The sequence below is a fragment of the Mesocricetus auratus genome, unplaced genomic scaffold, assembly GCF_017639785.1.
Source record: "Mesocricetus auratus isolate SY011 unplaced genomic scaffold, BCM_Maur_2.0 Super-Scaffold_100055, whole genome shotgun sequence".
In the NCBI taxonomy this organism is placed as follows: Eukaryota; Metazoa; Chordata; class Mammalia; order Rodentia; family Cricetidae; genus Mesocricetus; species Mesocricetus auratus.
The window spans coordinates 1,105,691-1,129,025 of record NW_024429232.1 but is presented as its reverse complement, the minus strand read 5'-3'; the positions used below and the strand labels follow the sequence as shown (position 1 = coordinate 1,129,025).

Below are 23,335 nucleotides of genomic sequence, written 5' to 3'. Positions count from 1 at the left end.
TGACATGTTCAGTGTCTTTTATTCTCACCGTTACAGACACCTAGTCACTCCTCTTCTGTCACTAGCTTTGCCCTCGCAAGTTCGTCTTCTGCCAGCAGACAGGCATAGTGCTGGAGAGGTAGCTGCCACATGTTGATAAGCAGGCACTGGACAGTATCTTGAGCAAGGGAGACCTCAAAGCCCACCCCCACAGTGACACACTTTCTCCAACAAGGCCACACCCACTCCAACAAAGCCTCACCTCCTAATGGTGCCATTTTCTTTCAAACTACATGGGTTCTGTCCCTCATGTGCTATAGTGATCGAGGTGGTGTTTCCTGTGAGTCCCTGTGGCATGGCTGGGTGCTGTTCTACTGTCTCAACACTGTCTTTCTTTAGGAGGTTTCTTTTCAGGGTTTGAGACAGGGCTGGTGCCAGAAGCTTGCAGTGTCTGTTCACTGCTGGACAGGGTGAGCAGCATCAAGAACCCAGCTGAGTTCAAGGGCTGGTTGTGTTGGGATGACTGGTGGGACTGAGTGGAGGTGGTTCAACAGAGACCAGTCTGGGTAGTATGGGGCTGCGGCAGTGCCAGGAAGGCCACAGAGGCTGCAGCCCAAGGGGCTTTTTTGGAAAGCCACTGAGGAATCTAGATACGTTTCCAAAGGAGCTGAGTGTGATGGAGACTGCTTAAGTAGGTAGGTAAGCAGGACAGGAAGTGTCACCTGAGGTGTGCTTGATGTGGATTTTGGGGTACAGCAGGAAAGGGGAACCGAGCCAGCCAGGCTCCCACCTCAGGTGGTCAGGCTGGCTCTCATCTGTTTCTCCCAACTATTTTAGGTAGCAGCAGCACCACATATTGTTATCAACATTACCTTCTGGGACACATGGAGGAAGCTAGGGCAGGATAGGGCCACTGTATCAAGTCCCAAAGGAGTGAGAGGCATGAGATCTGGGTACAGATCCTAGATCTATCCAGAACAAATTTTCTAGAAGGAAAACTAGTCAAGGCCAGTCTCCACTGACCATTGCCCTTTTGACCCTGAGCAAACAGTCACTGTTATTGCATAGCAATGGTCCTAGCAGTGCTAATATGATCCTTGCGTTTCTGCTCCAATAGCAATGGTCCTAGCAGTGCTAATATGATCCTTGCGTTTCTGCTCCATAGCAATGGTCCTAGCAGTGCTAATATGATCCTTGCGTTTCTGCTCCAATAGCTTATCTTTTTTGTGTGTGTGTTTTAATGTGTTGGTATGTCTGTAGCACATGTGTGATGGGTGCTTGAGAAAGACAGAGGGAGTCAGATTCCATGGGAATTGACTTACAGATGATTGTAAGCTACCATGGAGGTGTTGGAAATCAAACCTGGGCCCTGTAGAAGAGCAGTCAGTACTCTTAACCTTTGAGCCATCTCTCTAGCTCCCTGATTTTTTCCATCTTTTATATGTTATTTACATGTGTTCCTCTACTAGAGGAGAAATATAAGTAAGTGAGTGTCAATTCTCATAGAAGATAGCTGAATTAGCATATGTTACTATGGGATTAAAAAAAATTGGGAAACAAAGCCAGAATATCCTCAGCTTGAGGTTAAAGTGGGGTGCCTTGTTTATTAGATAATGATGATGGGGTGAAGGCAAGGAGTTATTATCACCAAACAAGGATGAATGATAAATAGGTGTTTTTTGGGGAATAGATTTACATAGGTAACAGTGAGTGACTGTTGGTGTCCCTGCTTGAAGGATGCAGACACTGCCTCTCCCATGCTCTCTGATACTCAAGGGACTTCCCTCCCCCCACCTCCCCTTTAATGGGTCATGTCTGCACCTATAACCACTGTTACAGGTTCTTAGGCAAGATATCACTACAAGGGGGGGGCTGTTCCATCTCCCCTCCCCCACCTCCAGGACTAGGATGGCATATGCTTGTCATCCTCTAAATGACGGTGACTCAAAGGACAAATGAAAAGCTGTGATAGCTTGTGTCTTCAACTACGTAGCCAGCAAGGCTTGAGGCTCAAAGCTCCAAGGCACAGCATTGATTTTAAAAATTATGAAAAACAAATGCTCCTCAAGTATCACACAGAATCTTCTCTCCCCACGTACTAGTTTCCATGAAGCTGGCCCAGGCCTCTAAATAACTAGCTATAAGTCACCCCTCCCCCTACACCTTTACAAACGTTTACATTCCCGAAATGCACTTTCTTCTTTGCCCAGAGGTTTTGCACAGGCATAAAGAACCACTTTTTTCATCTTCCTGTCTTTCACATGCTCTGAATCTTAGCCCAACATCACTCCTGAAGAAAATCCTTCTTGTTCCCTGTAAATTAGGCCAGGCCCTCTCAATGCACGCAATACCATACATTTTGTAATACTTTTTAATTTATGTGAAATTGCTTTGTCTCTCCCATTAGACTTATGCTGTATAACATAGTAGCCACTGGAGAAATTACTTAAATGTTAGGTAATTAAAATCAAGCGGAACCAATAGTCAGTCCTTAAGATGCTTAGGTGCAGCATTGCCACATGTAGCCAGCAGCTCCCTTTCTGCACCACACAGAGCAGGCCGGTATGGCAGAGCTCCCAGGGATGCAGAGCACTCACTGCATACCAAGCTGCTGGGGCTCGGTGAAGCCACAACCTGAGGATCAGGACACATTCAGCACACAGCAGTGCATACCTGAGGATCAGGACACATTCAGCACACAGCAGTGCATACCTGAGGATCAGGACACATTCAGCACACAGCAGTGCATACCTGAGGATCAGGACACATTCAGCACACAGCAGTGCATACCTGAGGATCAGGACACATTCAGCACACAGCAGCGAGTATCTGAGGATCGGGACACATACAGCACACAGCAGCGCGTATCTGTGAGGGGGGAGGGGAGAAGAAACTGTTTCTGTGAAGTAGAGGGGAAGAGGGACTACACCTGAGAGAGAGAGGGGAGAGGGGAGAGGGAAGACTAGTCCAAAAGAGCTATAACCCTAAGGATAAAACAAAAGCAACCATTTCCAGAGGGAACAGAGGGTAGCATTTCCATGACCTATGTGTGGGTGAAGATTTCCTGAACAAAAATAGCACTAACCAAAAGGAAAGAATGATAAGAAAATTAAGAAATTCTAGGCCAGGTATGGTGACACACACCTTTAATCTTAACACTGGAGAGGCAGGGGCAGGTGGACCTCTGTGAGTTCAAGGCCAGCCTGGTTTATAGAGCAAGTTCCAGAATAGCCATGGCTACATAGAGAAACCCTGTCTTAAAAAATAAAAAAAGGTAGAAGAAGAAATTCTGACCATGAAAAGATAAATTAAAAGAGCTAAAGCAAAACACCTAACCACACATTTTAAGGAGGTGACATTTTAGTAGGGCTAAAGTTAGACTCAACAGTTGACAGTGCATTTGGCATGCCCAAGACTCTGGGTTCAGTTTAAAGAGGAGAAGGAGGGAGAAGGGAAGAGAGCCACTTTGAACATCTGCTTCACTGTAGGTCCACCAGAGCAAACTATAGTGTGCTCTTATGTCTGGATGCAGCCAGAGCACCCACAGCAGCGCTGCTGACAACCAGTGAAAGCTCCATGAGAAGCAGAATGTCAACTAGCACTCTGACACAGCAGCGTACCATGCTGTGAGAACACACATGAGCATGGACCGCAGGCGCCAAGCTGAGGGGAAAGAGGGGCGTGCACACTGATTTGAGGCTTCTGATTCCAGAAGTGTAAAAGAATATCTTCATATGATTTTATAAGTCAAAGAAAGAGATTGAAAAGAAACCAGAGAATAGATTCTGTATTTAGTACCCTGTAACAAGTGAAACTGAAGCATCACGGTGGCAGCCATAGTTGTGCATCTTGGTAGAGAGTTGCCAACAGCAACAGGACTGGAAGGAAGCAGAGAGTGTTGGGATTTATCCTGCTGTGGAGGCTACCACACTGTGAACACAAATGTAGAAATCCATTGAGCTGTAACTTATCATTAGTGTTCACTACTGTGTACAACTTAGACAGACTTCCATTTGTAAAGACTTCAAGCACCATTTACAACACCATTTAGACATCTCGAAATGAGTGTGTACAATAGCATATGGCCTTCCCAGAGGTAATTTAAATTGGTGCTGAAAAATCATTAAATGAGATAAACATATTAAAAAGATATACCATATTCATAGATGGGAAGAGTATATAGCACAGAAAGTCTCTTTCCCCCAAGATTAATGTATCAATCGGAAACAGTCTGGATGAAATTTTGACAGACTACTTTGAAGAACTTGAAAAGCGATTATGAAATTTCTATGAGAGGGCAAAGGGTAGGGAACATCCGAATGGCTCCAAAACAATCACGTGGCGAGGACTGGCCTTGCCTGCCTGACCTCAGAGCCCGTTGTCATAGGCGCTGAGCAGCCCCTGGATCTGCTCAGAGCTTTTGGAACAACTCAGAAGATGAGTAGGAACTTTTCAAGTAGACAGAAAGAAGGCTCTGTATACCAGAGGGAAGGCTGTCTACACTGGAGGGCGGGTTGTCTATACTGATGGTTCCCAAACCATACTGAGCATTCAAGTCACTCTTGGTGCCTTCAGTAACCCTGATACCAATGAAATGACAGTGGGAAAAGGACTGACATTCCGAAGATCTTAGGTAATTACAGCACAGAGGAAGGCAGAGAAGCTGTGGTGTGCACTATAGGCAACTACACACTAGGTAGATGCAAGCATCGTGTGCTTCTGGAGTATGAGCCAGTGAGGGAGAAGAGTGAGACAGTCAAATGGTCTCAGGGTAGGGAGGGCCATGTGAGCCCATGTTGTATACTGAGTCTGGCAGTGGGAAACCCTGACTCAAGCTGCAGCAGAGAGGCAAAACCCCTCTGCACCAGCCATGTGATCATGACGCCAGTGTAGAAGACAGCGGGAGGGGTATTAGCAGCTGGGAGGCCAACAATGGCAGAAGTGGTACAGGTGAGCAATGTTAAAGCCTGGATGAGAACAGAGAAGAAAGACTCGGGGAATGTTTGGCCAATCTGCACCTGAACTAGCAGTCAAGCAACCGTACTTTCCCAGACACCATTCTTTTTGTTTGGACAGAAGCACCTATAGTGCCTTCACTAATACCATCCCCAGCCTGCAGCTGTCTCTTGGTGAGCCACCACAGCATGGCTGGTGAGAATGATGAGCACAGGGAGATCACTGGTCCACAGACAGGCTTTTGTTGCCTGTGGTACAAGTACCTGATGCTGATGAATGACAAATGCTTGAATCCCTGTCCTGGTGGCTTAGGGAGTTATTTTCCAACCGGAATTTAAATCATGGAGCAAAGTCAACCATCCCACACCTGGCCAAACAGGGGACCTAACGGTACATGCACTTCACAGGTTATTAAACAGACCTCTGGGTCAGCTGTGGTGGGTGGTGTGGGGCTGTCCACATCTGCAGAGATGTTCTCCTGTGAACCCCAGGGAGCCAGCGGCGGGCTGACCTTTCCTGTGGCTATGCTGTAGTGCTGTGAAATGACTGTGAGTCAGAAGGCAGGTAGGTGGCACAGCTAAATATAACTCTGGGCAGACTGTCCAGCACATTATCTTTGTTCCTTTGGAGCAAAAGCAGACAACCCCACTGAATACAAAACAAAGGCAATATGCAATGGCCAACACAACCCGAAAGTAATCATAGTCCAGAATTAAAATCTAAGGTATAAAGTCCCAGTTTCAGCTCAAATATGGAAAAAGGTTGGCAACAGAGAATGAAAATGTAAAGTCTTTAGTGAAGCACTTAAGGCCTAGATGGGCCAGTCAGATCGTGAAGGGGCTGTGGCTGCAGGCATAGCATCTCTCATCCCTGGAGGCCTTCTACATGGGGCTCAGTGGACAGAGAAGAGAAGGAACCAAGAAGGAGTAAAACTGCCTGGGGAGAAGGCAGCAGCCTGCACTGGCTGTGGATGAAATAAGGCAGAGAAACCCACAAGGATGGAAGCAGCATGGTGCCATGGAAACCCAGGCAGGGAATAGGCACTCAGTCACCTCCCCATAGAACCAAAGTCCACAGGACTAGGAACTGGGTACGAATGTGTCTGGTCCCTGAAGGCAGATGGCAGCTTGGAACAAAGTAGAAAACTTCCCATGGAGCCCTGGGGAATCCCTGCTTCTGATGGCGCAGGGAGGCGGCAGGACTCTTTCAAGTGAAACAAAGGAATGGGAGGCAGGAGCCCGAGGGGATGAGTGCTGAGTGAGGAAGGCCCACCCAGGTAGCTGCAGACAGACGAGAACTGGGAGTTGAGAGACAAGGTCCTGGGCTTGCCCTCACCATCTGCACAGATTGCATCGGGAGAAAGACCCAGAGTGCATCCAGGCAGATTCCCAGAGGACTGTGCTGGTGCAGGGCTGTTCAGTACGACAAGTATCATCTGTTCTGACCACAAATGAGGACCCTGTGAGAACAGGCAGAAAATGCCTGAACTGCAAGTCTGGCAAGTATGCTGGGCACTGATAAGTATTATTTCACTCTGTCCTCATGCTCTCTAACTTAAAAAGTCCAAGTTTCAACAAAATCTCAGACTTTCTTCTTAACCCCCCCCCAAAAAAAACATGTTTGTGGAAAAACTCAGGCATCTAGGAATTGCAAAGACAGAAAGAAATACTTGTGTATTAAGACAGCAGGCATGCTGCCTCCAGCTTCTGGGTGCTTAGGCACAAGTCACCGTTCTTTAAAAAATAAGACTGAGAACTCCAAAAATCCATGTTTATTTTCCAAAGGGGATAGCAGACCAGGGCAGAGATGTGGAACAGCCGTTGTGATGTCAGGGGATGGCATCAGGGGAGGGGGCACTTATGCAAGAGAGTACCGCAGAGCGCAGAGCAATGGCCCACAAGTAAAAGCAGTTTCCAGGCCACAGTGGCTAACTCCAAAGCCTCAGGCTTCAATTGTGAGGAACATACAACGAAATGTGATTTCCATACAGCCCTGGATGAAGACTGTGCTGATGGCACTTACCACAGCAGCCTACCCCCCCCATCCCTCAGAAGGGTGGCAAGAGGGTACTAGCCCATGGGAAGCAGAGGCCGCCAGTGCCTCTGCCGAACCCCATGCTGCAGACACAGGCCTGTGCAGTGATAGCGTGCAGAAGAAGGGGGAGGGCGAGCTCACCGCTGGCCACATCTGCCCGTCCCAGAGACTTGAGCATGTCTTACCCCATCCCTCTCAGCCCCGTTCCACTATCAAGGGAGCCGTCACTTCTGCTTGACATCTTACTCTATCAAGTGATTTAGTAGGGGTTAGAAATACTCTTGTATTGGAAGCCTGGAGCTAACTCATTCCCTCTGTCCTGTGGAAAGATGACCACTTACTCATCCATATCAGTAGCTCCTGCACTCAAAGCTACCACTGTAGGGCAGTCTGGGGACTCTGAAGCCCTCCATGTGCTGGTATGGACGATGGGAGGCCTCCAGAGGTATGAGTAAGGCAGAAGGCCTCAGGTCTGCTATGATCGCTGGTCCACCCAGGAGACGGAAAGCCACTGGAAGTCCACTGTCCCTGTAGGCTATTTTTATTTTTCTAAATGCATTGCAGTTTCTGAATGAATGAGCATGCAGCTTCCTCTATGGAAATGAAGAGTGTTGGCTCATTTTCTTAGCCAACTACTTCTACTGCTTTGGTTTTCTTGAACATATTTTATGATAACCAGATGGACTTTTTGGCATCCATGGATTTTATGAATACATGAGAAAGCATCTTTGAAAAATATTCTGCCTGGAACAGCCTATACTAACAGACTCCCATGAGAGACCATTGCCCTCTTTTACCTTTGCAAGTATATTTTATTTTGGTTACATTTTATTCAAGTTTATTTTAGATTCCTCTTTCAGCCTTATTCATTTATTCCCTCCTGACCCCTTTCTGGAAGCATTAAAAAAAGCATACCATCACTGGTGTTGGTTGCTAAGCCATTTGGGGATCTTTACCATAGATTTGGTAGGGGCTTGGTGTATAGCTTGGATCTCTTGGCTAGTGAGCTCTTTTTTTTTTTTTTTGTCTCAGTGTGGCCGATGGTTCTGAGTTCTGATTTTAGCTATGTGTTGATGGGCTGTATAACCCTGAGGAAGTCTCTCACCTCTTTAGAATCACTACAACAATGTTCCATGCACCATTGCCAGTTCAGAGACACCATGATCCATGATCAGATCTGATAGGATTTATCAGAGAAGTGGGGCTGCTGCTGGGTACATGGGTATGTCCATAAATGAACAAGAGGGAGCTCATGAGAGGAACCGGCTTGTTTGCCTGTAGAGAGAGGGCAGGAAGTCTTGCAATAGGCTGCCTACAAGCTAGAGACTCTGGGAACATGGATCAGTGTGAGGTGGAACCTTGGAGGACACTGGTATAAATTCTGGAGTCCAAAGGTTGGAGAGTGTGGAGTTGTGGAGTCAAGGATAGGAGAAGTACAGGAGAATGTCTCCAAGAAGCTTCTGTGCAGTCCAGTGTTCAGCAGATGGATGGTGTCCTTTCTCTCCTTGTTCCCTGTCTTGTAGGCCCACCTGTCTGCAGCCAGCCCCACGCCTTGACAGTTCTGGGGAATGCCGTGATCTTTGCAGGCTGGCTTTGCTGGTGTGGCCGGTGTAGTTGCTTTTTCTCCACTGTTAATGCCTGCTTTCAGCTGTCATTTCCCAGGTGTCTTGATGATTGTGATATTGTAGTTGAATTCAAGAGAAGCATTATTTCGGCATGCAGGATTGCATCCTGAATTGCCCACAGAGATTCCCCTAATGGAAAGATTGAGCACTATAAGCTGTAACTGTGAATTTCTCACCACAGCTTACTTTATTCATGACTCAAACCATTCTTGTATGCCCTCTATCCTAAACTCATTGGTCCTAGTAGGCTGCCTTTATCTGTGTGAATTTTCGGTCTTGTCTTCCTAGTAACTGTCAGACAAATCTGTTCTGCATCCTATTTGGAATTGCCTGTGTTGGCATAAACACAGGTGGGATGATTGAATATCGTTTTCTGTCCTTCTCCCGCTCCCACACTGGAGGGAGTTCCATCTCAGTGTGTGCTCTGTGACATCTTTTCCCAGCTCGTCTCTTTCACTTCAGCAGCTGCCCTGTCCCCTCTCTGGCTTTGCTTTTGCTCAAGCTTCTGCCCCAAGCAGAGATGGAAACACCCTGTCCCTGTGTGATGCTTCCATTGGATTAGAGATCACAACCCTTCCACTTGTGAAGGGGCCCTGAACTTTAAGATTATTGATTTTTGAGGTTTCTAGACAAATTCCACATGTAAATGTGTGTGTGTGTGTGTGTGTGTGTGTGTGTATGTGTGCACACTCGTACAAAGTAGCCATGTTCCAGAGTTTTCCAGCTCCAAGCCATTGCATATGTGTCTTTTCTCTCTTTCCCAGTACCTGATATTCCTTGATGGTCCCGGTGCTCAGCCTCTTCCCTGGGTACAGGGTAGTGTACAGTAGGCACAGATCTCAGTCTAGAGAAGGCACCGGGAGTCAGATTGCTTTCAGTTAGTATACCCAGAGGAGGAATTGTGTAAGGGAAGGGGTAGTATCTGATCTGAGGCACTGATTTGGGGATATTGGACTCCAGTGATGGTTGTCACCAGAGTGAAAAGTTGGGGCCAGGATGGAGCATGGCAAGCAGTGTGTTTTGGTAGCGTCTTCTAGTCCCTTTGTGGTGACTGGTCTGATTGGCAGCTGCTCTCCAATGCCTGGGAGAGCTGCTTCGCCTTTGGTCTGCCCTTTACTGGGTGTGTCAGTCCTTGAGAGCTCTGCTGGAACTTCTGGGTCATCTGTTTTCCATGAAAGCCCACTTTCCCCACACCTACTTCCTAGAAAGAAACTACCTGCTGAGGGGTGTTGTTGGTAGTGGATGAAAGCCCAGGAAAGACTCTACCACTTTGTAGTTTAGAGAGTAAAGAATGCCATGTTACTACTGGAAAAACAAAATAAAGTCTGTCTCATAAAATAGATTGTTAATTTTACTTGGGACTCTGTCTTCCTTCCTAGATGGAGTCAGTGTGAGCGGCTTTCCTCTGTCCAGTCCTTTCCGCCAGGTCGTCAGACCCCGAGTGGAAAGCCGACCCACAAACCCTTCTGAGGGCAGCAAGTCGGGGGACCTTGGCCACCTCAAGGTTAGTCCACTGGTGGAGGCCCAGGCTGCTGGGACTCTCTTGGTACTGCCAGAGCCTTTTCCGCCTAAGCATTTCAAGTACTTTTCTGAAGGAGATGGAGGTGTGTGGTTGAAAATGGTTTCTCGTGTTTTATGTCTTGTGAAATTTCTAGAAAGCAGTTTCCAGGCTGCTCATGTGTCTTGCACTTTGGTGATGCAAGCTCTTGTTTTGCTGTAACACAGAGACTGTGGAGTCAGGCATGCTAGGGAGGACAGTGAGGGGGAGGAGACAACTCCTTGTCCCTTTCCTTTGAGGAAGATACTCATGACCCAATTCTTCTCAGTTTGGATATTCACATCATGGCATCTTTCTTAAGCATTTGGCGACTCTTGCAGATGCTGGTCTGTGAGTCCACAGCTCCTGGAGCTCTCTGTACAAAGCCAGGATGCTCAGGACACAAGGACCAGCAGGAGCAGAGTTTGCTGCTTATATGGAGGGTGGGACTAGGAGTCCAGATGCCAGTTCAGACTCTCCCCAGGGGCAAAGTGCACAGTGGGGTGCTGTAGGGCTCTGAGCTCTGCCTGGGCTGCAGAGTCACTGTCTAAGTGAGTATACTTATGGCCACACGATGGGTGTGCTGATTGCTATCCCCATGCCAAAGTGTGAGTGGGCATTGACTGACAGGGCTGCCAGAGGAGCTTGTCCTGAATATCCAGGTGGGTTGGGGAGAGCTGCACTGTGAGCTGTCCTGACTAACCTTGGTACATGGTGGAAGGGTGTCTGTGTTCTGTGGAGAAGTGGGCTCCTCTGAGGAATGGGGAAGCCAGTGGCTTGAGACCTGGCTGTGGAGCATCTGAGCATCCCTGAAGCAGGAATGATGTAATTTAATTGGAATTGTGTGAAACCTGTAAAATCATCAACCTGTATTGTCATGGCTGATGGGGCCACCAAGTGCTTTCTTGGACCAGGTTTCTCTAAAGGATACAGATGGCTGCAGGAATTGTGTTCATGCTCAGAACTGCTTATCAGCATGTAGTGAAGGGACATGATGGCTGGAAATAGATGCTGTGTTTGATGGGTGGACATCAGCGCCAGTGTTTCTAGGGTCAAGGCTGCAGCTCAGTGGTAGAGTGCTTAGCCAGCATGCCTGAGGTCCTGGAAGTATATCTCTACCACACTAATTATGTAAGCCAGGCCTGTCTGCCTCTCAGAGTCCCATCTGAGAACCTGGAATAATAATGTTCCCATGTGGGCTTGCTGGGAGGCATGGGAATAAGTAAGACGCTGACACTTCATTTTTGTAGCTAAAGAAAAGGGAGGTGAGGGCAAACGAGACTGGGTGGCAGCTGCTAGCCCAGGAGCCACTCTGGAGGAAGCAGGGCTGTGGGCTTTGCCAGAGTTCCTCGGTATCTAGTCTTGGCTCAGATTGGTGCTGGCTTTTATTGTCTAGCCTTCCTTTCTATCGTTGTGGCTACTAGCTACCCTTTGAATCACATGTGATCTGCTATGGCCCAGTATGACCCAATGTGACCAGGGTTCTGATGAGAGCCCTCTGAGAGGCTGGCATTCTATAGTGCTGACTGAACACTGGGGACCCAAGTTGGATTGTGCCAGTCTTCCCACAGACATAGCTGGATCAGGCGGAGATGTGGGGCGTGGCAGAGCAGCCATAGGAGAGGCAGAGGCCTGGTGCGCACCACCATAGCCCTTCCTATGCTCTGCCTTCTGGCACTAAAACAGGCCTCCTTTCCTCTTCACACTTGTATGTGGCTTGGTGGAACTCTGAAATCTTGACAAAGCCAAAAAAGCTAGTCAGGGTGGTGAGCTTTTTGCCCTTTGCACATTGGCTTTGGAAGGTACTTGCCCTCCTTGTAAACATCATGTCTCTTGAGGCTGCAGCTGGCAGGCATAGGAGCCACAGATACATCCACGGGAGCCTCACAGGGCCTTGAACTTTAGGAACTTAGGGAAAGAGTTGGAAAATTAAACCCAAAGCAAGCAGAAAGGAAATATTAAAAAATCAAGCAGACATCAATGAACTGAGAAACAAACAAAAATCCCTAAGATAGACAAACTAACCAGAAGGTTGTTCTTAGAGAAAGCCAGTGAAATCTATCGACTTGCAGCCAGATTGATTAAAAAGTAATTATGTAAATTACCAGTATCAGGACCGAGGCAGGGAGCTTCTGCACAGGCTTTGCTGAGATGAGGATAAGGGAAGTGCATTATGAACAGCTTTATGCAAAGAATGAGATAGGAAGGAAGTTCTTGTTAAAACCTTTCCAAAGAGAAAACTTTTTAAGGAGAAACAGGAAATCTGTGCAAATGACTTTAGGATAACTGTGAAAGGAGGAATGAGGCCCCCAAGGGTAAAGATGCTTGCCATGCACGCCTGAGGAGCAGGGTTCAATGCTTGTGACCCTCATGAAGGTGGGAGGTGAGAACTGGCCTTCATGTGCGCTCTGTGTCATATGTGCTCTCCCAGCCGCTACACACAGTGGTGATGATAATACAGCAGTAATAACAGGAGAAGGAATAAAGCAAGCAGATTATGGAGGAAAAAAACACACAAAGCAATTAACGTCTTAATTATGATTTTATTGCTGTGATGAGATACCATGACCATAGTAACTCTTATAAAGATAAACATTTAATTGGGGCTAGCTTACAGTTCAGAGGTTTAGTTTATTGTCATCACAGGAAGCATGATGGTGTGGAGGCAGATATGGTGCTGGAGAGGTAGCTGAGAGTTCTACATCCTGATTGGCAGGCAGTAGGAAGAGAGTGCCACAATGGGCCTGGTTTGAGCATCTGAGACCACAAAGTCCACCCCCAGTGACACACTTTCTTCAACAAGGCCACACCAACTTCAGCAAGGTCACGCACTGCCTAATAGTGCCACTTCCTATGAGCCCCGGGGCCATTTTCCTTCAAACGGCAACAGCAAAACATCACTGTCCCCACCTCCAACCCCAGCTTTAATAAGTCTGAAGCAGGAGTTTAGCCTTCGCTACCTAATAGGAAATACAGTGTCAGCTGAACAGGGCTCGTCTGTGGATGACAAGGCTGGTTTAACATCAGAAAACCCACAGTTTCAACTCTCTATCTTCATAAACCAGAAAAGAAAATTAAATAAACAACTTCATTTAGGGACCTGAGCAGCATTTAGCAAAGTCTGGCATCTACTTCCAATATAGTCTCTGACACCTTGAAATAGAGAATAGCTTCCACTGGCCAGCGACACTCATCCTTCATGGGGAGAGGCTTGAGCTGGACTCTTCAGAATCCCTGTGATATTCCAGCAGCACCATGCAGAGATCCTGGCTTTAACATAAGATCTCAGTCTTTCCTAACACTCTTAAACACCTTTGCACTGTATCAAAGTACCTGCAAAGGGACTCAGGTTAGACAAATAGCACACTTTCTTTTTCTCTCCCTTCTCTTCTCTCCCTCAGTGCCTCTTTCTTTCTTATCTGTCTTTGTTTGTCTGCTCTGGTGCATCTGGAGAAGTCCAAGGAAACTTGTTAAAGGCTTTGCACATTTTTGTAAAGCTATTTACTATTGCATGTGCTTGTGATGTGTGTATGTATGAGTGTGCATGTTCTATGGCATGTGTGTAGTTAGAGGACAGTTTGCAGAGCTGCCACTCCTCTTCTACAGTGGGTTCCAGGGACTGAATTCATGTCTGGAGTGTCTGCATCAAGTGTTGGGTCCAGAGAGCAGTGGGGCAAAGAGGCTCTGATGCCCACCGGGGCCTTTCCATCTCTCAGGACTACAATTGCCTATCATTCAGGGAAAATTATGGCACATCTCCACGAGGTGAAGGAAAGATTCAAGGTCAGTCAGGCAGCCTCTAAGTAAAAGTTAAATTCTAGCCCAGGTGCTTCTGATTCCAAGGCTGTGCATAAGCCATTTCTACCACACTGCAATGTCACTGTCTGCACAATTTCTGTGCTTCTGAATTCATTGTGGGATACAGAACACCTCTATTGATTCAAGCTGCATTGATGAAATAGTCGTGTCTAAGCCTTTTGGCCTATCTGACCTCAGTTTCCACTCTGTGAAAGGCAGATAATAAGGCTTCCTCCCAGCCCTTGTAGGGAGGGAAGTGTCTGCTATTAGTCCTGGTAGATAAGAGAAGCTCACAAAATAGCAAATTCAATTCAGCTTCAAATTATTTCTAATCTGTCCCAATGATAGTTACAGAGACAGGGAATTTTTCCCTGCAAAGTTTAAGTATAAAATCTTCATAGGAATCCTTTAATCTGCTCAAAAAAATTCAAGACCTAATAAGAAATTTGGAAGGGAGAGCTGGGGGAAAGTCTGCTGTCTGTGGAATTCTAAGGCAAATGCTAAGCGAGGCCAAAGGAACATTCTTCCAGGTTTAGGCAGTGCAAAGCTAAGGCCTTCTGTGAGCATGGCTATTGTGTCAAACTTGCTGCAGTGTGTGTGTGTGTGTGTGTGTGTGTGTGTGTGTGTGTGTGTGTGTGTTCATGCACATGCACACATGTTTAGGAGTATGTGTGCATTTGTATACGTGTATGTTAGAACTGGGAATATATGTGGAGATCAGAAAATAGCCTTGGATGTTGATCTGAAGGTGCCTTCTACTCTGTAGTTTTGTTTTACTTTTAATTATATATGAGTACATGTCTGTTTATAGGTATGTGTACATTAGTGCAGGGTTCCTTGAAAGCCAGAGGTGTTGGATCTCCTAGAACTGGAGTTAGAGGACTGCTTCATGTGGGTGCTGGGAACTGAATTCAGGTCCTCTAGAAGAGCAATAAGGACTTTTACCTGCCAAGCCACTTCTGCAGCACCCATATCTGCCTTTTGCTTAAAACAGGGTCTTTTATTGGCCTGGAACTTTACCACATAAGCCAGTTCTCAGTACTGGGAATAGAGCCGTTCACAGAGTTCAAGAATCACATTCTGGCCAGAGACAAACACTGAACAAGATCGTGGTGTCTACTGAGGACAGGCACAGGCAGAGACAGATGTGACTTCCGTTTGCTGGTTTAGAGAGGTCTGCAGTGGTTCATTGTAGCCCTGATGAGAGAGGGACAGGTGTGCACAGCCCCTTCACATTCTGAGTCATTATTTGGATGCTAACAGAAGCTGTCAATGTTTGAAGTATTCTTTACCTAGGTGATTGCAAGTTAATTAAAGATAAAGGTGAAACTTACTGATGTCTGCATTTCTTCACTTTGCAAGGGACAAACATATGTAGTATGAATACTCTTAGTGAATGTGGAACCAGCAAGACAGAAAGGTACTGAAACGGCTTCTAGAGCCTCGCTCCACTCTCTGGGGGATGTGCAGCTCATCACAGTAGTGTTAGCCTGTTCCACAGTCACCTGGAAGGAGGGTTTGCCTAGTCAGCTTGCCTGGTCACGGTCACTGTCTGATCTGCAGGTCTAGAGGGCTGGAAAAGTGCATTTCTTGGACAAACCTGGGTGATGCTGATAAAGTGGGGAACTTATTTTGGGGATCATTGCACAAAAGAGGAAACATTGTTCCCCCTTTCAGTATTTAGTATCAGTAGGATTAGTCTTTAGCATTATTAAGAGGGCTCACAAACCTTCCTCATGTACCTTGCAGAGATAGGCGTGTGGTAAAAACACAAGCTCATTTTGAGGTACTTCCATAACAAACTTACATATAGTACCTGGGTTCCTGAAAAGGAATTTTCATAACCATTTGTCAAAAGACCCTGACCTAAGCACATAATTAAAATTCTGTCTAGGCATTTAAAAGGTTGATCTGGAAGCTGGTCTGGAAGTCTTTGCACAGCGATATGGAATCTTGTCTGCTCAAGCCCAGGATGTGTTCACAGCTAGGATTAATGGCTGTAGAACAGCAGAAACCATCCAATCTTTGAATGCATGACCCTGTGCTGGAAGGGCTGCACGGTTCATCTGTAAGGTCTCCAGGGACACTGGGTGTCTTCTCAGAGCCAGGCAGGTCTTGTGGGACTATTACCATGATCTGGCTTCTGCCACCGCAGTCAGCCTGATTGATCTGCAGACAGCAGGGAAGAGCCAGACAGGAAAAGAAAACATGTACTTTTATTACATTCTTGCCAAACAAGAAAATTGAGTTAAGTCTGCCATTTGGAATGACTGACAGTAAGCAATATGTTTTCTTTGGGTAAGGACATTTAGGTGACATGATTAGTTCCTAAAAATCCAAAGCAGTTTAGAAACCACATCAAAACAAAATCATCCTCACCCCCTTTCCCAAGTATCTATACTTCATCAAAAAGGGCAATACAAGGAATGAAAAAAAACCTTGTTTATTTGATGTTAGACAGACCTGCGGTGACTCTTGCTTTTGGCAAGCTTTGTCACAGTAGAAAAATTCTTTCAAGTTAGTCATTTATGAAATGAGATGATCCTTCGTACTGCAACTAGAGTTCCTGTAGGGAGGGGGGTCCCATGGAACCCAAACTCAGAAGTGCACGCTCTGTGTTGATGGGTGTGCCCTCTGTGTGGCCTCCTGGAATGTGGTGGGCCTTTTGGCAGTTTCCTTCTCGGTCACACTCTAAACCCCAGTTCCTCAAAGGCTGAAAATGATACTTTCTCCTTGCTCTCCATGCTAGCAGAGGATCCGGGTGTGCGAGTGGCCAGTGAGTGATTGTTACCACTAAAGGGCAAAGGATGCCTAGTGAAGGAGGTGGCTGAATGAAGCAGAGAATTTTGGGAAGGCAGACCTGGTAGAGGCCAGGGCCTAAGCCAACACATATTTAGAGGAAGTCTGTGGAAATGTCCCAGTAACACATGAGGTAAAGAAGATAGATGAGGTAGCAGGTGGGAACCCTGAACTCTGGGGCTTCCTTGAGGCTGTCTGGGACTCGTGACTACATGAATGTGTTATTCCCACCCTACACTGAATTTGTTAGTACTGTCAACCAAAACCTGAGTAGCCCCAGTTTTCTTCCTTGTATGCTAAGAAAGACAGGATATAGAATTACCAGATGTCCATAAAGGACATTTGAAAATAAGAAGCAAGAAAGTAAATGTAAGAATGTATAATGCATAAATTGGTTGGATATTATGGAAAAGGCCTTGGCTGACTTTTGGAGGAGTTCTATGATGTAGAAAATAATTGTTTTACTTTTGTGAATCTTATATTCATGCCTTTCTGAGATTAACAAAAAACGATTCAGGAATTGGTACTATATTTTCTTTGGTAATTCCAGATGGTCCTATGGGCTTTTTAACTTAGCGTGTTTAATTTTATTTATATTTCATGTATGATTGGTCTGCATCTATACTTATGTGCCCGAAGAGGACATCAGATCCTATTATAGATTGAGTCACCATGTGGTTGATGAGAATTGAACTCAAGACTTCTGGAAGAGCAGCCAATGTTCTTAACCGCTGAGCTATCTCTTCAGCCCCCTCAACATAGTTTGTTAGTGAGATAAAGCTACCTTTATCTATCTATCTATCTATCTATCTATCTATCTATCTATCTATCTATCTATCTATCTTTAAAGAATCAGACCAACCTTGCATTCTTGGGATAAGCCCTCATCTTGTCATGAACTGTCTTGAACCCCACACTGTAGGAGGGAAATTGATAAAAGTTATGTGGGTTCTGAGGATTGCAATAGTAGGTTGGCCAGAGTCTGAATAAGATAGATGGACTGGGGAGGGGCATAGAGGCTGCACTTCAGCAGCCTTCCTGGGTGCTGTGACGTTTATCAGGAGTGAGAATCAGTACTCAAAATAGGAAGTGATGAGGCTGGCTTCAAGGTGACTTTGGGTACGTACAATGGAGAGTACAGGGGGGAAGCAATCTGTGGCCTTTCCTGATCATGCTGTCTAGCTTTGCCTTTCCTGCCTGCCGTGATGCCAGTCACACAGAGCCCAGCTGGACTTCTGGACACAGACCCCTTGGCGGTATATCTTAAGCTCGTTTTTCTTTTCACACTATTCTGTTTAGTTTTTAACAAGTTCATGTAGTACATGCCTGATGTAAACCCTCTACTTTTCCAGTAGCCAATTAAGGCGCAGTCTCCTGAGAATTCCAGGTTAAGTTCAAGTTCATAATCCCCCAATTTTCTCTACAACATAGTCCTTAAACAACATTAATCCTGAATTAGTGAACTTTGAATATGCTCTCTTATGTATAGTGCTTTTACTGATGTCTCTGACCTTTCTAGATACCATTGTTTTGGGTTTCAAGGCTTGTAATTGTATAAAGTGAAAATATTTCTTGTGCTTTCAGAACCCCCACTCATGCATTGTATACTATGAAATACTTTTTGAAGTCACTTGAGTTGCCTGGTAACTTGTCCATGTGTGTCCTTTGCTTTTGTTTGTTTTGTTGTTGTTATTAATTATCTCTTACTTCCTGGTAATGCAAAGAATCCTTTTATATTGAAATTATTGTTTTTTATTTTTAATTGAAAGCCCCAATATTTTTTACATGCTTTTACTCTGTTGGCATGTAACAGCAGAATCCATGGTGCAGTGGTCAATCACTTTGAACAGTTTGTTCATAGAATGGCTTTCACTGAGTGTGTGTCATTGTTAAGTTGTTGGGTATTGTGGTTAAACCCTCTGGAGGGGGGCAGTTCTCATATTAATCAGTATCTTCATGTTTTGTGATGTTAGTCAGCCTTACTTCTTCCACATATAAGTTTGAACAGCTTGCACTTAACTAATTAAATTTTTTTCTCCTAAGATTAAAGTAATCACTGAAGCTTTAAAGAGTGGCATTGCCTCTTCTGAATCCCTGCAAAGGCATGTATATGTATGCCACCATGCTTTCTAAAATAATTTAGCATTTATTTTTTATCTTTTCAGTTTTTCTTTTTCTAAAAATATTTTATTAATTATACAGTCTGTTCTGATCATATTCATCCCTTTTCCTCCATGTAACTCTTTCCACATCCATTCCTTCCTCCCTACCCAGACCCTAACTTCTTCTTTCTCCCCCTTCAAATAACTCATTTGGTTCAGTTTGTGCTGCCCATAAATTCCTGAGTATGTGGTCATCCATTAGAGCTTGGTTGATGTATTAGGGACCATACTCTTAAAGAAAACTGATTCTCTCTTTCCCAGAAGTCCTCAGTTAGGAGTGGGAGCATACAGTCCAGATTGGGGTGTTAACTGGCTTGATCTAGTGCAGGTCTTGTGCAGGAGACTGCAGCTTCTGTGGGCTCATGAGCACTGGGGTTCTGTCTTGTCCAGAGGACACTGTTTTGTTCCCATCTTCATGTACTGCTGGCTTTCACTCTTTCCATCCTTCTGAGTCTTGGAGTGGGAGTGATGTAGATATCCCACCTGTGGCCCAGCACTCAATTGACACATGTCCTCTGCACTTTCACTCGTTTTAAGAGAATGATTATAATTAATACAATAAATTAATAATAGATAATAAGAGAAAAATATTTTTGACAATGAAATTGACTGTTTCACCAACATGGGGGCCAAGATGGGGTGACAAGGCTCTAAGCCCAGTGGGATCTCCTTTCACAACAGAATATCTTTGTGTTGGTTCTTCACCCATGGCAAATGGCTTTAACATCCTCTGTCAGTCTTTACCTGACTCAGTAATGCCATGTTAGTTCTAGAAAATACTTACTTATTTCTGCTTCTCAAAGGTATTATTCTGTAAGTTACAACACTTAGCTCATCTTCTGGGGCTGTTTGATTACCCAGAAGCACACCCCCAACCTTTACTGACTAACTTGAAGGCTTTTGCACATTCTGAGCTCCAGCTGCTCCCCAGCTTTTAGCATCGTTGTAGATGTATGGGTTTTGCTGATTCAGTGTTTTGATTCCTTTACAGTTGCTCTTGTCATTGTTCATATTGTCACAGTTTGGCCAGAGGGAGCTTTGTTGAGCTGGTCACTGTGTACTTTTGGCATGGCTGTTAATCTCTGAAGGCTTGATTCTTTGACAAAGCTTCTTGATCACTTTAATAAGCTGTTCTCATCCCACAGCAACCTGTAATGCCAGCTTATTTGCTTGGAATGGGGAAACTGAGGCTGGGAGCATGTGCACATTGTGACAGTTGATATAGTCAATGTAGCTGGTAGGTGGCATTGTGCAGGAGACTTGGGCTCATGTAATGTTAGCCTTTCACATATGTCTGGATAGGACATTCTTCCATGCCTTCTTTTGCCTGCCAGTCTGACCTGTCCGTCTGTGATCCGAGGGTACCATCTCTCCCTTTTGTCACTGAACTCTGCTGCAGACACTGTTGGATTTGTACCCCATTTCTGGGATTCTGTACAGAGCTAGGTACTGTCCTGTTCCTCAGCCCTATGCTACCGTACCATCCTTTTTCATATTCTTCCCATTTGATAAGCTCAAGGGTATAATATTGACTTAGCAAATGGGGGTTATTGTGTAAGAATGTCTACAGGTCTCGAGTGACTCAGTAGAGCTATGACTGTGGTTTTAAATTTAATATCAAGACCTGCTGTTGATAAAACATAGACATGACAGTGAGATAAAATATTTGAAATTAGAACTACTCTGGGGAGGCAAAGATACTGTGTGGTAGTATGCACAGTGGGCTTTGCAGAGTGTGAACAAGGAGACATCCATTTCTTTGTGGAGTGTGAAGTAGGAGGCACTCTTTTCTGGAAAAGTTTTAAAATAAAAATTTGTAAAACATCAACTAAGTGTTGTTTTTTTAAACTGAGATCTTCCTGGAAAATTCCTGAACTTTCTGTCTTCTTAAGTGTTCATCAAGACAGACAAAGAAGGTGAGTTCGTAGTGCTTAGCAAGAAAGTGAAAATAGGAACTTCCTCTCAAGAAGCCTAATCTACTCTGGTCTAGTGCATTCTAATCATTTGTCACCTTCGTATATGATAACACTAGACAACAGACTCAGTCTGTCCCTCTGTACAATTACACTGTCATCTCCAGATATTTGTTTCTCAGCTTAGAGGAAGCAGGGGGCTGTGGGCTGGGATGCTCAACTTTGGGGTCATTCAGTCCAGCTAGTGGTTTGAGAACATAGGCTGCCAGCATTGGCATTTTTGCAAGGCACCTGGAGAAACAGATCAGAGGACTTTTCAGACCTCTTGAATCAGGCTCTGCATTTTAGGGAAACTAGGATCTTCAAGTCTGAGATGTATGTATGCTTTTGAGCCTTGCTCATTGTTGTGGGCTGGCGTTCCCCTCCAGGAAGCTGTCCTGTCAACCCCTGGCCTGTTCTGGTTTCTGTGGTGTTTTGTCTGCTGCACTGTGCCCTCTGTCCTTCTGATGGTCACAGTCTCCTTTTGGAGTACAGTACCTGGCATGCTGGATGTGCTCAATAAATATTTGCTGAATAGAGTGATGTCCCTGGTCTTAGGGCAGTACCTGCAGTCACCTAGGAAGAGAAGCCGAATTTGCCATTTAGGGACTCTCAGTACAGAAACATGCACTGACCTGAGGGACCATTAGGACCCTGGATACTGTTACCTGAGATGCGCAAAGGGGGCATGCAGGCTGGGTTCCTGGAGCAGGGTGGCTTGAGTGGAGACCTGATTGATCCCCAAGCCACTGAGCTTTTCCCTCACCCTCTGCACAGGCCTCCAGGGGTCCAGTTGTCCTCCAACTTGCTGAGCACTGGACTTCAACACAGCAGCAGGTAACAGCCAGGTCATTACAGGTGTCCTTTGAGCTTTCAGAAAAGACCCCTCTGAACCTGCTGTGTCGTGCCATTGGTCTGTGCAGGCCCCTCCCCCAACAGGTATTGGTCTGTTCCCTGTGTTGTGTTTGTGTTCCTGTTTTTTTTTTTCTTCCTTCCCTGTGCTCTTGAACAATGCCAGTACTTTGAAAAGCAACACGAAACTCATTAAATGAATATCCCTAAGGATTGGATTGTGGCCTGAATGTCAATACATATCTGGTAAGGAGAGGAAATTAAAACCCACATCAGTGTATTTCATCTGGATCACCTCAGTCGAGAGGCAGAAGAGTCCCAGTGGCAAGACTGTGTTCCATGTAAATAGCAAAAAGTCCCAGGGGCTCTAACCCAAGGTCTGTCCTGTCTTCCTGCTTCATCTGAAAAGTCACTGTGCTTCTGGGCTTCAGGCCACTCACTGCTCTGGGCTGTGCGTGGGAGGCAAGGTCTGGACTGGTTCACTTACAGGGGTTGTACAGGGAAGAGAGCAGTGATGGAAACGTGTCTTTTCAGCTGCAGCACCTTTGCGTTAATGTCAAGGTCAGTTAGGATGATCCATCTGAAGCTTCCCCCGGGAAGTCCCCCTTGCATTGCGTGTCTTCTTCCTCCTGGCCTTCTCTGCCCGCCTTCTCAGCCTCCAGTTCTCTGGATCCTGTCTTTGACTTTACCCCAGCCACCGAGTCTCTAGAACAGTTGCAGCCAGTCCAGTTCATTCCTCCCAGTCCAGTTCGTTCCTGCACGCCATTCCCATTCCCAGCTTGGCCACTGCTGGGGACACTGCACCTATATCCCTGGGCAAATTGTTAAGTGGTGCTGTCTGCACACAAGGCCTGGCCGGGATGTGCATGTGTGGGCCTGTCCCTGCTCCGTGACCTGGGGAAGGCAAGTAGGCTGTAGGGCTCTAGTCAGGGGATACCACAGGCAGAGAGACCATGGGGTAAGGTTAGGGCACATGGAGGGTACGGTTACTTCAGGTGGGTTGGGTAGAAGGGTGTGGCCAGGGAAGCAGCGGATGGGAGCAGTGAGGAAGCCCGAGAAAGCAGAAAGGTGAGTCTAAAGTCTAAGGACAGAGACAAGAATTTTCACCATACCACAGAGCTTAGATTTTAAGTGAGTGCTCCTGGGCTTTAGTTAAGGGAGCAGTGTTGATGGAATTTGTTTTCAGAATTCACTCTGTTAGCCCTAGGGTTAGAGTGATGGATTCAGTTCCCTAGGCCTGGCCCAGCACCTTCTGATTCCATTTCTAGGCCTCTGCCCATCAAAGGGTGAAACATTACTTTCCGCCTATTAGGACCCTACTTTGTACATTATGCCATGTGCTTTGCATACATTCTTGGTAATTCTCTGACTGACCCTGGGACATATTGTCATATTCATGAGTAGTGATGGTTGGCTCTCACCTGGCTGCCTGACCATGCATGCATGTCTGGCCTCCACTGAAACCCTTCCCTATGGTGAATGCTGTGGCATTGGGTACTATGGTTTCCTGAAAGGCCACAGAGGCCATGTGTGCCTGTGAAGCTTTGTGGGAAACTCAAATCTGAATTTTCTAGAGGTGTAAGAGATGAACATTTCTGTCCTAGAAGGCTTGTTGAGTTCACATTTGCAGGTTTATGCTCG

The 23,335-nt window shown here is 45.8% G+C and overlaps 1 protein-coding gene across 8 annotated transcripts in view; it reads left to right on the top strand.

Moving 5' to 3' along the window:
- The window catches only part of Trappc9 (trafficking protein particle complex subunit 9), a 456,271-nt gene that overhangs the window by 144,284 nt on the left and 288,652 nt on the right, over positions 1–23,335 (top strand). For all 8 annotated transcript variants that reach the window (XM_040736321.1, XM_040736319.1, XM_040736315.1 and 5 more), the window contains one exon: positions 9,974–10,098. In XM_040736321.1, the coding sequence (XP_040592255.1) occupies positions 9,974–10,098 (125 nt within the window). The remainder of the gene's footprint in view (positions 1–9,973; positions 10,099–23,335) is intronic.